Raw genomic sequence first — 16,599 nt, 5'->3', positions numbered from 1 at the left:
ATGCTAAGTAAATGTGTTCAAAGTGCTACATTTTACTCATTGAAAACATTCATGCCATGATTTTTTTTACACTAAGGTTCCTTTACACCATGCCAAAAGCTTAACAGGTCGGCAAGTATGACTATGTGCCTGCTTTATACACACAGGAATGCCTTGGGAATATATTCCCAGAGTTCTTTCCTCTCAATAGCTTGGAGCCTAATTCCATAAACATAAATAAAACATGTATTGCAACACAACAATACAGGGAGGGGTGGCTGAGAAATATTTAAAGGAAAACTTATTTAATTAAAAAAATACTGTATCAAACACAATAGGCCTTCTCTTTTCCACTGCTTTTGGGAAACAACTTTGCAGTCATCAGAAATACTGACTCCTGACAGAGGTCATCTGTGGTGTCAGAAGTTGAAACGTACTGCGATTCTGTTACTGGCAGATAAATCAGTTCAGCTGTTTCTGAATTCAGTGATAATGTTTTAACAGGATTTTTAGGCAGATCACTCCTTAATAGCAGTTTATTGAGAGGGCTTTATACACTTACTGTTACAGAAGTGCATATGGAAGTATCCAGGCATACCTTCTTTGTGACAAAGTCAGCTCCAAACTGCCAGTTGCAGTCAGTTATTTTAAGCAAGAAAAACATTAAACTTAAGGTCTTAAAAGTTTTAAATCAAGGTAATTTGAATGACTTTGTGTTTCAAATTGCCAATCTCCTGCAATGATTTAATTTAAGAAGTCATTAAATGCTACGTCTTGCTTTCCAAGTCAGTATTTATGACAAGTTTCCATACCGTAATATTCCCAGCTGGAAACAGGAGCCACAGCCATTCCACATTTAAATACTCCACTGCCAGATCCAAGTGCCAAAGAAGTTACATACCCACCATAGGACTAGGAAGAAATCACAGACAGTTTAAAATTCCTGGTGAAGTATCATTCTGTTTTCTGAATCAAACTCATATAAATTAATGCCGAATTAATTAATTTGCTTTGAATTCATGAAGGACAAAGTAACAAAAGGTTGAGGTTTTCTGAAATTAATTTATTGATTTCAAATGGATCTGATGTAATTTCTTGTGAGAGAGATCAGAAAAGTTTATAGAATAATTTCTTTTTTCTACTTCTTCAATGTTTATCACAGGATACTGCTTTTATTACCACTTACAATCACAGAGAAATTTAAGTTGGTAGTGTCCTTCATGGTAATCTAATGCAATCTATAGCTCAAAACAAGGCTAACTTCAGATGTAAACGATACCCATCACAGTCACATCCATAGTACACATCCTCTCTACTCAATCTGCTTCAACAATGATCACTATTGGCATCATTTTTTTCCTAAAACCAAAAGGAAACTTTCCTTCTGGCAACTTGTATTCATTGACTCTCATCCTTTCAAGGTGCACCACCAAGAAGAGTTATAGGTTTTTTCTTCCTTTAACAAACTACTGAGTTTTTGCTAAAGATTGGCATATTGAACCAACTCAATCATCAGTACTAATAGACTCATTTACTTCAGGAAGGAGCAATTCCTCCCAATTGCCTACCACTGTTCCTTGTATTTTCTGGCCTGATTCCTCAAACTGGGACCCAGAAAGGAAGAATAAGTTCATGGCCAGAAGTAGGGTAAAGTAATAAGTAACCCTGGACATAAGAATAGATCTGTGAAACTGAGTGAGGCCAGTTTCTGAGACAGGAAAATAATATAAATAAAAAGCCTTTGGTTTGTCTCTCCACAGGATGTGGAACTGAGGTTGGAAAAACTCATATAAAGTCTTTGCAAAATAATGGGCTTCTGTTTACCTTGGAATGGAGGAAGGGACAAAAATATGGTGTGTCATGAAAAATTCTGAAGATTACTTCAGTAGCATATGAAAGACTAAGGGAAATAAGCAGAACCATTAAATATTTTTTTTTGTACATAAGTTAGTAACATTAAGTTAGTCCATCCTTCCTCTTGATATTCCAGCTTGAAATGATAGTGAGGGATATACTGATAGAAAGAGTAATTTAATATAATTTTTCCAACTCATTTGATTTGCTCATTTGATCTTTCAAAAAATCAGTCCACAAGGCTAAAAAGCGATTAGGATTGGGCAGATAAACCTATGCACTGTAACAGGCCGAGAGATAGAGTTCGCAACACAAATTGCTTTAGTGGTTATTTAAGAGCTTTTGCTATCTTGAAGAGCTTGGTGAGTCTGAAAGCACGAGTTCATGCACACCCACCAAGCTGCAGCCTATAAATGAGGAAAGACCTTTCAACTCCTTTCAAAGTTTACCAATCAGGAAATGGTATAATAAATTGGAAAAAAATTGGAAAAAAGGACTGATGGATTTGGCAGTAGTGCCTTTATTTTAATATTATGTCCACTACTGGGACACAATGTGTGCAAGCTCTTAGTTGGTTCTGGAAATGTTGTGGTGAAATAAAATATGATGTGATTTAAAAACGAAAATATTTTCTTGTGGCCTTAAATTACCTAATGTCACTTTAGAATTATTCACTTCTAAGTGTCTGTGTCACTTAATTTCACCATATGGTACCAAATTTATTCTGGTGTTACAGTAGTAACTGTACCAAAGTAACTTAAATATTAGTTGGTAGAAGCTTCATAGAAAGATTTTAGCAACTCTGCTCTGCTCATGTACTGTCTAAGATCAGGCAATACATCTGGCTATTAAGGTTCTGGGAGCATTACAAAGCAAAATACATGAAAAAAGCAAAGATGAAAAACAGACTGGCTAATAATTCGGAATGACTCCCATACTGTCCAATTTTTCCACTCGGTAAAGCTGTCAATGTTGTATACCCCTCAGACCCAGATTCATCCCTAATGACCATTGCAAAGCCAGTCAAGCACACAGTGATTCAGGATGATGCAGGGGTCACATTTTCTGATGAGAGATAGTCATAGGACTTTTCTCACTATTTTAATCTCAGATCAGAAAGGACAATACTTGAATTTTGACACCAGGCCAGTAAGTCCCTAAGTTAAAAGTAAGCCAGTTAAAGTGTCTCAATCTGGCTTAACTTCAAGTCCAAACAATGTATTAGATATGAGCTTTTCAAAATTCCCTATTGAGCTGCCAAAGATTCCTTTTTAGGGACAATTGCATGTTTTAGTTGCAATTGCATGTATGTAAGTACCAGCAGGAACCATCCCCTTTGGCAATACCATCACACATGGGCAGAAGAAATTTTATACATATTTAAGACAGAACTAGGAAGAATGAAAAAAATTCTACTTCAGGAGTATTTAAAGATAGATATAAGAGCTCCAATCACTTACCCAGCCCCATATTGCTATTCGTTTCTCATCAATAAAGCCCATTTCTATAAATTTTCTGGGGAAAATAAAATCACAGAAATAAATGCATTATTACAAAAATTTGCTAGTACAATAAAATTAGCAAAAAATAGTTTTTCTTTCACTTTTTTCCCACATACCCCAGCAATCTGAGCAAACTGACAATGAACATAGCATGCCTGATTTCTACAAAGCATCTATTATTCAATAAATAGGTGTTGAGAGGAAAAGGAAGAATTTTTCCTGAAAGAATAAAATATACTGAAATTAACACTTTCATCATAATTATTTTTGTTCCAGTGGATGAGGATCATTTTCATTGCTTTAGTGCCAAAGGTGCTGCGTTACCATTAACATCCAGACTTATTGTGCAAGATACCCAACATAGTGATGTGACAGTGAGTTAATACTTTGATTTCTCAAGAGGAACCATATCAACTTCTGAGGACATCAGGGATTCCCAGAAGAAATCAGGGGTTTTTTTATGTGCCTGGAAAGTAAAAAGTTCTTACGGCTACTTTAATAAAAAATAAAAATGAAGGAATCATCTACTAATGCTCCAAGTAGGAAATAAGCTTGAAATGTATGAAATGTGCAACTCTTCTTATGCTCTCAGGAGTCAAGCAGGTCAAAGAGAATCACAAATATTAGGTCTGCTACAAATATCCTGCATCAGAGTGTGGAGACTGTATTTCTAAAGATGTATTAGCAACAGCAAAGAAAAGAGGATGAGGCAAAAGACCACAAAGGTTTGAGAGTGACAGATAAACAGAATAGGTTCAGATACACATCAGGACACATCCGTAGCCTTATCTACTAGGACAAGCACAAGTGACTTAACACCCAAAATGACGGATACTATCTGGGTGGGACAGAGTTAGAAATGCCAAAAAATTATTCAGCTTTGTTATATTACTGTCTTAGTCCCCAGGGCTCCACCTACAGTATAAGCCCCTCCAAGAACTTCCCACTAGAGCACAGAACCTCTCTAAAAATCATGTGTCTTAAACCATGTGTTAGATCAGGAAGATGGAATGCACTACATTTAACTGAATAAAAATTTAGTCTAGGTGCTGACAGAAAATTGGGAAGTGTGAAGTCTGAGGTCATTTTTTCATGGTCTGTCTCAGCAGATTTTGCAACTGCAGAATCAGTTTAGGTTCCCTCTGATATTTTATGTCTGGGTGACAATTCAAAATAATAAAGAATCATTCTTGTGATATTTTGAAGTATGTCACTTCTCCTAAAAGTTTCAGGATAGAAAATAAAATAATGGAATAATAGAAAAACTTGACATGATATTCAGCTATTCTGTTTCATTTATCACTGAAAAGGATAACGGTGCATTTATAACATTGAGGAGGAAATGAATTACCACAAAGCAGAAAGAGGAAGGAACAGATATCCTCCTTATACAGACTTGTCAGTACAGGCAGTGCTCTCAAACAAACAGAGAAAGCTGTGAAAACCTGGGTTGCTACATCCAATTTCTAGCTAAAGATACTTAGTCGAGTCTGGAGGAAATAGGGTATTTACTGTTGCACCTGGAAATCTCTCCATACTCTGATGGGCCAAATTCCACACCAAAGGCTAGGCTAAATTCCTTCCTTCCATCTCTGTGGGGTTCAAACTAACACTTCTTCAAATGCTTACTTTAGCAGTGCTACTGCATCTGTAAGATTGTAACAGACAACCTTTCTTCACAATCCTCAGCTTTCACTCTGTCCCAAAACCTCTGCAGAGGGAATTGGTTTCCCTTGGAACCTTTTAAGTGTTTTCATGCAAAGGAGCAGCTGTTGGGGAACATTTATCAGGGGACCACAGGTACTTTCTGTTCTTAACTATCCTACAACAGCACGGAATGCAAGTTTGTGACTAATTGACCTCTAGAATGTTTGTGTCAGGTTCAGTTTTGCTACAAACTTCTCATTTGACCTTTAGCTAATCAGTGAAGCACGTCACTGTGGATGTCTGGCTAATCTCTATGGTCATTGAGGTAGGTTTGCCCTACAGGAAATAACTTCAGAAAAATGGATAATTAGCTTACCTCTCAGCACTGACAATTGTATTTCCTTAGGCTTAGGATTGAAGCCTCTGATGATTCTCTTGTACAATGCAAGTGGTGAGGTCTAAATGTGGACTTAGTGGTATATGGACTTAATATACCAGATAAAACCTCACTGACATCAAGCAAACACTAATATTTTATTTTTACAAGTGTTTTTGTCTTATATCCTGGAGACCTCAGCTCTTCAGAAGAAAAGGTGAGAATTTAATACTTCTTTCGCATTACCTCTTCTAGGCATGGAAATACAATAGCCATACAGGGAGATAGTCTACTTACTTGACTGCTGAGATTTGGTCCTCAACTTCATAGACTCCAAGTCTTCGATATACTGCATGCAAAATCTTGTCACCTTGATAAGCTGTCCCTCTGCCATCCACCAGAGCAACGATTATTCCCTCTTTGCTTGCAAGATAGGTTATCCAGCTAATGCTAAATGTTTCCTTTACATTCTGACTGCAAGGCCCTCCATACCTGAGGATGAAAATTCACACATTTTCCACTCATACTTACAAATTTATAAATGGTTGTTGGACACTGGACTATAACTATCGGTACTTCTAACAATTTCTCCACATATATTTTGCTACATGACCGTGGTTCAGAGAGCTCAGCAGACAAACAGTTCAACTACTATTTTCATGTATTTATGAGATTTAGATATGCTATCTAAAATCCATTTTAATCATTTAGGTCTTATTCCTAAAGCAAATAATTAGTTTCAGCTCAGACTAAGGGGTGCAGTATCAGCTGCTTGTCCTAAGGGGAATCCTTGGAAGAGCCATCCCTCTAAGATTCAATTCTTTGCTCTCTCCAAATTCCTTAGGTGTAACAGCACTTTTTGGTGCGTTTCTGAATTTGACTTCCACATGCAGTCAGTAATGCCAAAGAATAAAAGGGAAAGAAATACAGCTCCTTACACTTTTTGGCTATCACCAGACCTCATTTGTTTCAGTAGGGAATATCATGTGCTCTTGGAGCTGCAGGCAGAACACACCCCACATAGCTGAGCAATACAGAGACACTCTTCATGAGAAGATCCTAACGCTAATTACACATTTGAGCTCAAGGACAGGACTCTTCTACTCTAACCTTCAAATATACTTAGCAGTCTTGGACCTTTGGATCATCACTGGTTAATAAAAAATTATGTAAATTTATTCCACCCACTCAGCTCTCCTTTCTGAATCTTTGGTTTTTTTTTTCACCACTGCAATTTTTATTGCCTGCAATAAATTATGTCAAATGCTCTTAAAAAAGCAAGTCCACATGGCTTAGATTTTTTTCTTCTTAAAAAATGAAACAGGCTCTTGTAATTTTCATATTAGCAGAGCTGAAATCGATACTTTCAGACTATCTCATGATAAACAGAAGCAGTAACAGAGCTAAGATCTCTGTTCTTATGATAAATCTTACATGATTTTAGCCTTTCTCTTTCTCTGAGAGAGTAATCCCTATCATGCTAAGATTAACATTAAAATCCTTATCAATCTCCACTTGGTTGAACTTCTATTCCAGAAATACAATGAAAAAACAACAACAAACAAAACAGAATTAAGTAGTTTTGCTTCATAAAATGTTGCAAATGTCCCAGGTTTTGTTAAATTAGAAAAAGTATGTTCTAACAAAACAACAGCGTTCATAGAAAAGAAGTGTTACATACACCTGAATAAGCAGAGGGTACTTCTTGGATCTATCAAACTGTGGAGGTAGAAGCATTTTGTACCACAAAGCTAGAAAAGACAAATTAAAATTAGATTCTTAATGGTTGAAATGATTCCTCTAAGCATAATCTGGAGTCTGGTGTAGCAGTATATGAACATGAATCAGCACATAGTACACAGCACATGAACTGTGAATCACAGAACTGATGCAATTAACTGTTTATATTGAGCTGTTGAAGAACAACTTTGAAGAAATAAAGTAGCCACTTTAATTTAGCTATACATTAAATTATTATTTCACAAAAGTCTAGGTTCTCAGTTTTCCCAGGTGCCTAGAAAAGCATAACTGTTGTAGGATTATCAGATGTTAGTTTTGGAAACTTGACACTGATTTATTACCATGGTAAAGTCACTACTGAAAAGAACAGTGTGTGCAAGTCAATATAATGCATAACACATGAACAGCAGTTTACATTTCACATTTTATTACCACCATATTTCATTGTTTTTACACAATATTTAAACTCTTTACCAATAGTATTAAAGATTTTTAAAAAACTTGCATTGGGAAACAAATGTATTTTAACTATTTTACTGAGAGATACCCTGAGGCATAGACAAATTAGCTGTTATTGAACAGGGCAGAACCAGGCCTCTACTTCCCAATCTGACAGGCTAACAACTTTGTTCTACAGAAAGACAGTATTTACTATAAAAAAATTAGGGCAAAATATTAAAATGGTAGGAATAAAAAGTACAATAAAGATGTGTATTTCTTACTTATACCATCCACTTCAAGCTTATTAATTTCTTCTTTTGGCAGTCTGATCTCTTGCAAAGCAGACTGCAATTCCCAGTTGTCTTCCAATACTCTGAGCTCTAAGTAAAAGAAATGCCTGAATTATTAACTGATTTATTGTTAATTTCTCTTCAGTAATTAAGATTCCTTTACTTTGTGTTATTAGAACAGAAAGGAAATCTGTGAATTTTACAAGCAGAGTAATGAAATCCACTCAGACACTTCTAATTGGGCTCGATCACATAGCTAAATAAAAGAAAAGCACTGGTATTGCAGTGCACAAATACTCGTTAGATTTTTATAGGATGTACATTTTGCAATGCAAATCATTTCACATGTTGCCTCTGAGTGTTAGAGCCCCGCATGTTATGAAGAAACAGCTTTCTCCTGCAGAGCCCTCATCCCAGTTTTGTAAAATGGTGGGAGCTAGAAATGCAAAATTTGTCACATCGCACAAAACAGAGTCCTGTATCTCCTGTATCTCCTTTCGTACTTAACAGACTAACATAAGTTTAACCTCTGAGACCCTTGGGCAGTGTGGTTAAGCACAAAGTCATCAGGGAATATCTTGTTTCTGGGTAATGCAGGAATTCAGTTTCTCAAGGGGTTATGGCAAAGCTTCACTTAACCACTGTACAATACATTCCTACACAAAGACACCAGACTTACCATCTAACTGTCCTTAGTACTGCTCACTGAGTAAACCTTTTGGGTTTTTTTCCCTTTTTTTAATCTAAACAGTACTAACATTTATTGTTTTACTTGCTTTAGACCAAATTTACAGTTACATAATTTAAAGATTACTATTTAAAATTTAGTTAATTTACAGCACAGGCTGTAGAATTATATATTATGAATCCATTGGGTCTTGTTTATGTGTTTTTCCATGAGTAGTGATGGATGAAGAATATTGTACTTAATGAAAATCTGTGACTTTTAGCTTTACTTTCAGAATGAAAAAACCTTTTAAAACTGCATGAGATTTTTCTTTTTTCCATTACATTTCCCTCTTCCTTGTTTCTGGAAATGTTCAAAAAAAGTACAAGAAATATTCTTCTCGCAACATATATTGAGCTAGGTAGTCCTTAGGACATGCCAGAAATATAATACTGGAACTTGTTCTTTCAAGGTACTCTTGGCAAGTTTTGCAGATTCAAGTGGGTTTTTTTTATGGCTGAAAGATCATTCTGCCTTTGGATGCTCATGCAAACTCAGCTGAACCCTTTTTCATCCTTCTTCTCAAAACTCCTGAAACTTCCCCATTACCACAACTGAATTGTAGGCATCCTGGAAGGAAATTCCAAACTGCTCTATGTCAGTTTAACTGTCTCCTACTAAAATTCATGGGTGATATAGTTTCAAAATGCTGCCAACTGCAATGAAAATGGATTTACTAAAAATAGTTTTGCACCACAGAAGAGATTATGAAAGCAAGGAATTTAAGGAAAATTAATTCAAAAAAGGTAATGAAGAAGTCAAAGAAAAGCCTGAATTTGTTTTTATTCCTGAGAATAACAGCACAGCAGAGGGAGGAATGATGAAACTAGCGGTGAAAATACATTACATGAAACTGTTCTCTCCTGTAGAGAGGTTAAGAAACATGTAACTGCAGTTGGACACTTAGTTGCATTCCATGTAATTCATAGTTTGGTAAGATAGTAGGGCCCCTTTACATAAAAGGTAACAGTGAACCAGGAAGAACAGAGACCTATAACAATGGATTAAATATTAAAAAAAAAATCCATGCATGATCTGTATTTAAACCTTTAAATCTATTTAAACCTTCTTCAAGAGAAATACCAGAACACAGTGTTTCTACACCATAATTGCAATAGACACATTAACCTATCTTTTCCATTTGCAAAAATTTTTAAGTGGTTATAAAATAAGATGTACCAACTACTTCTGGAGTCTAAATAATATTATGTTGCAATTCACTGACTTCCACATGAATCACCATGGATTAAGTTAATTTAACAATATTGCGGCATTTGTCTTCCTTATGTTTTTGTGTACCTTTTGGTCAGACAAAACTCAGTTAACAGTGGGTTATCAATGCAGGCTGAGCTGTAAGGACCATTAAAAATATCAGTCTATTTCCACTGATTACTGGGGAATGAAGGGAATGCTAAATAACTGAAGTTTATACAGGACCATGCTAGTTTTCATAACATTTCAGGAACTGAGAGCTTAAAGTTGGAGAAGAACTTCTAAGGAAAAAACAAGGGACAGAGAGAGAAGATGCACTGCAGAACAATTAATATTTTCATAGTTAGAAAGTTCCTGCTTGGCTTGGTTGCAAACAGTCTTCACTAACAAGCTACTTAAAGAATAAGGGCTCTGAATGTTTCTTGCTGAAGATCACACTTTGTATCAATAATTACACCTTGTCTGAAGCAGTTATTTGAACTGATCATCTGAAAGAGCTTCTGCTCTTCTCTGATATCTTTACTGTTGGCTGAAGAGCAAGTCATTGATCCAAATTCTAATTAGTACAGCACAACAGGTCAAACTGTAAACTCTAAATAGTACACTGTTGTCTTTTGTATAAGGTAGTGTTGCCTCATGAAAAAGAAAATCTCATGTTCATCCAAATGTGAAAATGAATAGTCTGGAAATCACAATAATTTTTTCTACAAAGTTTGACTCAAAATTTGGTAGACAAAGAGTTGGCCATGTTTATTTTATCTATAGTGGGTAAACAGGAAAAAAAGTGCTGGACTAAGGAACTGAGATAAAGGCATTGTGCGCTCACTCACTAGTTATTTTAATAGCAAACAAGATGAAAGGCTTCTTGATCACAATCCTAAATATTGTATTAGAAGGCCTTTATCTGGATTAGACGTAAAGGAGTATAGCAATTGCTCAGAAATAGGCAGGATACTTGCAGTACCTCTATCACCATGGTTCTCAAAAAGAGTAGAAATGGGAATCCCAGGACCTGTTTAAGAATGATAAAAAGTCAGTTTACAGTTTGAAGCTGGAATTTGGCGATGCAGTGTGTATTACATTAACATTTTGGTAACTGACAGGAGTTAAATAGCTCAAAGTCAACACACAAATCTGAATTTTCTCTGCTGTATAACTCACTAGTCCCTGCTGCAATACATAAGCTACTGTGTGCAAAGACTTGTATATATACAGGTGTTGCTTAACAAACAGAACAGAAGCAACTTTAAATCTACTAATGCTTCCTCCCTAGAGATGAAGTGACATCTAGTTAATACCTGAGATGTGATTACATAAGGTGAATGCAGAATTATCAATGTGAAACGTTCTTCTGAGAACATGTCACATTGTATTTGTGAAGGTGAGTGCCTTTCATATGGTGACGACCTTACTGACTATTTTGTGCAAGAATGATTGAAAGGTGTTGTTATTTGCTACATTTGGTTCTCTGCTCAACGGAAGTCCTAAGGAACTTTTCAGCTGATCAGTCAGTGCAGAATCAGAACAGTAAACTTTACAAGAAGTACACGAAAGGAAAACCTTGGCTACTTTCCCCCTTTTTTTTGGTTGTGATGTCATTGTTTTTTGAATACAGCAGTGGATGAAACCTCAGATCACTGAAATCACCTAACTTATTACAAAAGAGTTAAGACTCCATTTAATATATGTGGTCTTGCAAGTGGTTTCAATGATCACACATCATGAACTGAATTTTTCCGAGATCAGTTATTAAAAATGGTCTCAGGTGCTACATAGCCGACATTTATGGCTGACACAGTTCTTAATAATTTCAATTGGGAAACACAGTAAAGCAGTTTCTCAGAGATAACTTTGATCATGTAAATTGGAAATCAGTGTATGTTTCTAAATCCTGCTCTGGCTGCAGCAAGAAAAAACATGGCTCTCATGAGCTGGATTAAAATCTTTTTAGTGACATGAAGAACATTAAAAAATGTCAATTTTTTTTTTAAATTTTCAAAATCCCAAGATTTTTGTTGAAAACGTAAAAAAATCCTGAAAATATCTGTATTTACTGAAACATCTTCACAAAATTTTTGAACATGGAAAGTCTTTCTGGAAATCTTTCCTGGTTATTGTGACATTTCTATGATTCATGCAACAATCATTTGGGATAATCAGTATTAACTACAGTGCTGATAAATTTGATTATATGTTTGCTCCCATGCTTTACGTACCATAACAGATCAAGGCATAATACTTAGAACGTTCACTGAATCTTGCTGTATAATACTGACATCTCTCTTTTCTTAAATTGCAAGTAATGCATTGTTTTCTCATAGGTTTACTTCCAATACTGATTCTAGAAGAAAAATAAAATAAAGCAATGGTTATTTTGCTGCAATTAACTTTACATGTGTCTGTCTCACATTCTTGAACACAGGAACTGTACTTTCAGAACAGTTAATTTAAAAATAAATGCTTGACCTTTTAATCAATTTTCCCCCAAGGGTATATTTAAATGTTAGATGTTGTTTCTCCTCAATTGTCAGATATAATCTGAGGTTAAGATTTAGTTAAAATAGCTTGTGAAATTGCACATTAAGCATCTTGAAACTAAATTGTTTTATTGACAAATTCACAGACATCTTCTATTAACCTACTATCACTAAAATAATGTTGGTAACACTTACTTGTAAATATTCCTTCTTCCTGGGTAGCCTTCAAATTCATTGCTTGAATAGAAACTGTAAATTCATTTATATGTTAATAAATAATCCATAAAGTGATGACCTATGAACCAGCATCAAGATGAAAAGCCGTCTTGGAAGTTAATTTAGACTTTTTGAGATTTCTGCATGCGATGGAAGAGTAGTTAAGCTTATGTACCTTTCATCTTAACAAATCTTTGCTCGAACTATGATTAGATGACACATAAGCCATATAAATAGGAGTTCTATCTTAATTCTCATGAGCTAATCTCTCCAATTATGTAAGCTGTTTCTATCTATACAGTAAGTTGAATGAGAGATCGTAAAAAGACAAGTTACTGCAAATTGTGTGAGGGTTACCCACATGATTAAATTAAGTGTTTTTAAACAGGTCTCTCTAAAACAGGTGGTTAGAATAAATAGAAAACTGAGGGCAATTTGCAAAGAATCTTTCATAAGTAAACCGTGTTTACACACCTATGCAGTGCCTTAGCACACAAATTTGTTGTGGATTCATTCAGATAAAAACCAAATTACACCTCACTATAATCTGATGAGTTAACAAACGGTGTTCAAATGATTGTGTTGCTTTTACTGACAAGACTCACAACCTTTTTACTTCATGCCACTTACATTGCATCATTTGTTACTCTGAAAATGTATATTGCCTCCCATTCGCCACTTGTAACTTGGATTGCATTCTCCTGTGTAGTGAGACACTTAAGTTACTGAATATTGTAGAACTATTTCAGGACAGTAGATCAATGTAGATCACTTTGCTTGACTTACCACAGAGCCATTGATGTAATGAATATGCTTATAACCATTTTTGTCACTAAAAATTTTGTAGTATGAACTGCTGTCTGATGTAAAATATGGTGCAGAAACAAAGAACTGAAACAATGGAAGAAAAAACAGTAGATGAGACATAAGACTGTCCAAGCTGTTTAGCTGATTATACCACACCTACTAAAAGTAACAAGATTATTTAGTCAGTTCAAATGGGACAAACTACTTTGCACAAGTTTGTACCTGTGATATTCAATCTCCCCATGATCACGTTACAATTTCTGTCATGTGGGATTTGTTGAACTGATAATATAGATAGCTCAAGCACCCCACAAATGTGAGCTCTCTACTTGTAAGTGGAATAATTTGTATATTCTAAATTACCTTCCTTTAGTTATTTAAAAACAGACAGAGATGATTTTTAACAAATAAGTTTCTGAATAAAGCTAATGTTCATGAATGGCGCCAGACTGAATATTCTATGGACCACAAAGTTTGGCTGTTTCACTGAACAAACACGGCACCAAAGAAATGGATATCTGAAGTTTCCCATACTATTCCACTAATTTTAAAGAACAGATTATTCTAGATTCAACTTTTACTTCCTTTCAAACCATCACTTCTTTACTAAAATTGTCAGTTAAGGTTGAGCTACTGCAACTGTAAGTTTTACTTTCTAAACATGAAGACAGAGGAACGACATGCAAGCACTTCAAACAGCACGTTCAAACATTCCTGAGTGAATATAACTTTTGAATAATTTTAACTCAAGCTCAACTAGGACATGTGACCACATGTTAAATTCTCCTTGAGACTGTATCTGTGATTCCTAGTACTTGAAATCCCATAAAGGCAAAAGCCAGGATTTATTCACATGTGCACGTTCTTTAGCTGCAATAAAAGTCTATCATCAGAATCTCAAATGAAGTGTCAAAAAAGAGAAAAGGACCAAGTAAAATAACTAATCCTTGTAAATACGTGATTTTCACATTAAAACATCTCTTAAGGGACAGTGTACTGAAAATTGAAGCTAAGTGTTAAGTCCACTGCAGGATATTCAGGCAGTGTGAGGTTCCACATACTTGATTCTGTTAACTTCCCCTGCCTGAAAGTAAACATAAGCAACACAACATATTCACTGTTGGACTATATGTATGCAAATACTGATCTCATGCCCTTACAATTTCCGCGTAAGTTTGTTTTTACTGCAAGTTTCCAAAGGTATATGGTTGTCTAGGTTACTGGGTAGAGAAAACTTCTTTTGCTAAGAGGTAACTACACAGAAGTATCACCTGCCATTCTAAGTGGGGCATTTTACCTCGAAGGTTCCCTGCTAGCTGAAGATGTGCAGCACCTGGCACTAAAACTGTTCTGCATGGACAGGTTTTATTCTTAAGATACTATGATAGCCCATCTTATACCTTGCCCTAGTGTCATCAGAGGAATTTTACATCTATTCTTAGAGTCTAGGATACTTTTAAGGATTACATTGCACTATAAATCTACCTCTTTCATTACTTTCCTCCCTTCATTAATTTCTGTCTCGACCTACTTTCCTGTCTAGTCAGTTGGTTGGGACAGAAGTAGGTTTTTAAATTTAGAAAGCAGGTAGCCAGATACTGTGTCTAGCACAGCATTAAAAGTCTCAGTCCTACAGAGTGCAACAGGTCTAAGCAGTAATGCTGTGTGACTCAGAAGGGTGCTTCATGTTTCAAAACACTGATGGGAAGGTGCAGGAAGCTGTAGCTTTTAACTGAATTAAAATAGAGCACAACAAGAAAACCTACTCCGCCTGCCCATCCTGTTTGACTCTCTTCTATGTGCTGTTGATTCTGAAAAACAAAAGCAAATGTACACTCTTTAAGAAGATTGAGTTTATGGAGATTCAAAATCTTCAAATAAATCAGTAGCCACCTGTAAAAGAGAATTTTAGAATATTTGCTATGAAGGTTCAGGGAGCTTGAGATTGAGTAAAAAATATTGCTGTATTAAGGTCATTACATTAATTAAACTATTGTTTTTTAACAGCTATCATCAGACATAAATAAAATTTAAAGCAATTACACAACTCTTTCACTGAAAACAAGAATGAACAACTACTTAATCTCATTAATTTTTGGCAAAAATCCAAGTAAAATAATATCAGTAATATTAATATTAAAAATTTGGTTTAGATTTTCAGCTGGTTTATATTTTTTTTCATTTCAGAGCTGTGATGTTGATTTAGAGCAGTGGATGATGTGACTACTAGGCATCCTGAGACTATGAATATAAATTTAGAAGATCCTAACTCCTTGTTCTTGAAGCTGATTTTGGAAAAGACTGAGCATGAATGATGCAGCTAAAGGTGCTTTTACATTTTTACTTATCTTTTCTTGTAAAGTTTCTAGTGATAAATTAAAAAATTCTGCTTTTGATGAATGTATTTCTTTTTTTATTGTGCAAACTTTTCTTTATACTGCAGTATTTCTTCACAGTCTGAAATAAATTTAACAAATTTGCTTTCTAAGGAATACGCTTTGTATTTTTGCTTTCTAAGGAATACGCTTTGTATTTCTTATCCTCAACATAATCTCATTACTATTTAAAATCATGTGTTCTCCCTTTTAATTTAATCCCCAGAAAGTGACTTGAGCAAAAGTTGCAGGTACTTGTCCCTTAGAAGACTATTGAGTACTTTGCAAGGGCTCCACCGAGCTATTAACTCAAAAGATGAACTTTATATCTTTTTAAGATAATAAAAACGGGATGTATTGTTTTATGTCTGCATCCTAACATTATTTTCCTTTCTTTAAATTAAGACTCAGATCTTGATGGCATAGTACATTAGAGATATACTTAACTTCTCTCATTTGAGTAGTCCCAATTTCACAAAGACATGCCTACCTTTTACTCACATGAATAGTTCCACTGCTCATATTGGTTTCTGTGGTCTATTCACATGAGCAAGAGTTGAACATGTGAACGTTTCTGATGAATCTACACTTTAGGAACATCTTGTAGATATTATTTTGTTATTAATTTCAAATACACAAAACATAGCACATTTATTGTACATTAGAGACTCAATGTAATCTGAATTCAACAAGAGAACTATTTTTGCCAAAGGAAATGCTCAGAGATATACTTTCTAATGGCAAATAGAGCTAATGCAGCACTCCCATCTGTTCACACTCCTTCGATTGGCCATTTGTGCAAACTTTAATGTGATAAAAGCATTGTATCACTGTATAAATATAGAATTATAGAAACGTCAGTAGTGACTCCATAAATAAGGTTTCACGGAGAAATGCAATTAAACAAGGATCATGAACACAGTCCTGAAAGATGTTAATTGGTCTGGTCTGGTCTG

At 35.1% G+C, this 16,599-nt stretch overlaps 1 protein-coding gene across 2 annotated transcripts in view; it reads right to left on the bottom strand.

Moving 5' to 3' along the window:
- Positions 1-16,599, bottom strand: part of LOC125328678 (fibroblast activation protein alpha) — a 37,433-nt gene that overhangs the window by 6,266 nt on the left and 14,568 nt on the right. For both annotated transcript variants that reach the window (XM_048309707.1, XM_048309706.1), the window contains exons 12-22: positions 15,035-15,079; positions 13,248-13,352; positions 13,092-13,162; positions 12,441-12,494; positions 11,985-12,109; positions 10,733-10,780; positions 7,821-7,919; positions 7,040-7,109; positions 5,656-5,850; positions 3,294-3,348; positions 792-891 (exon numbers count right to left, since the gene is read on the bottom strand). In XM_048309707.1, coding sequence (XP_048165664.1) covers positions 792-891; positions 3,294-3,348; positions 5,656-5,850; positions 7,040-7,109; positions 7,821-7,919; positions 10,733-10,780; positions 11,985-12,109; positions 12,441-12,494; positions 13,092-13,162; positions 13,248-13,352; positions 15,035-15,079 — 967 coding nt within the window. The remainder of the gene's footprint in view (positions 1-791; positions 892-3,293; positions 3,349-5,655; positions 5,851-7,039; positions 7,110-7,820; positions 7,920-10,732; positions 10,781-11,984; positions 12,110-12,440; positions 12,495-13,091; positions 13,163-13,247; positions 13,353-15,034; positions 15,080-16,599) is intronic.

This window comes from Corvus hawaiiensis, chromosome 7, assembly GCF_020740725.1.
Source record: "Corvus hawaiiensis isolate bCorHaw1 chromosome 7, bCorHaw1.pri.cur, whole genome shotgun sequence".
NCBI lineage: Eukaryota > Metazoa > Chordata > Aves > Passeriformes > Corvidae > Corvus > Corvus hawaiiensis.
Note: the sequence above shows the minus strand (reverse complement) of the source record. Positions and strands in the feature narration are given on the sequence as shown.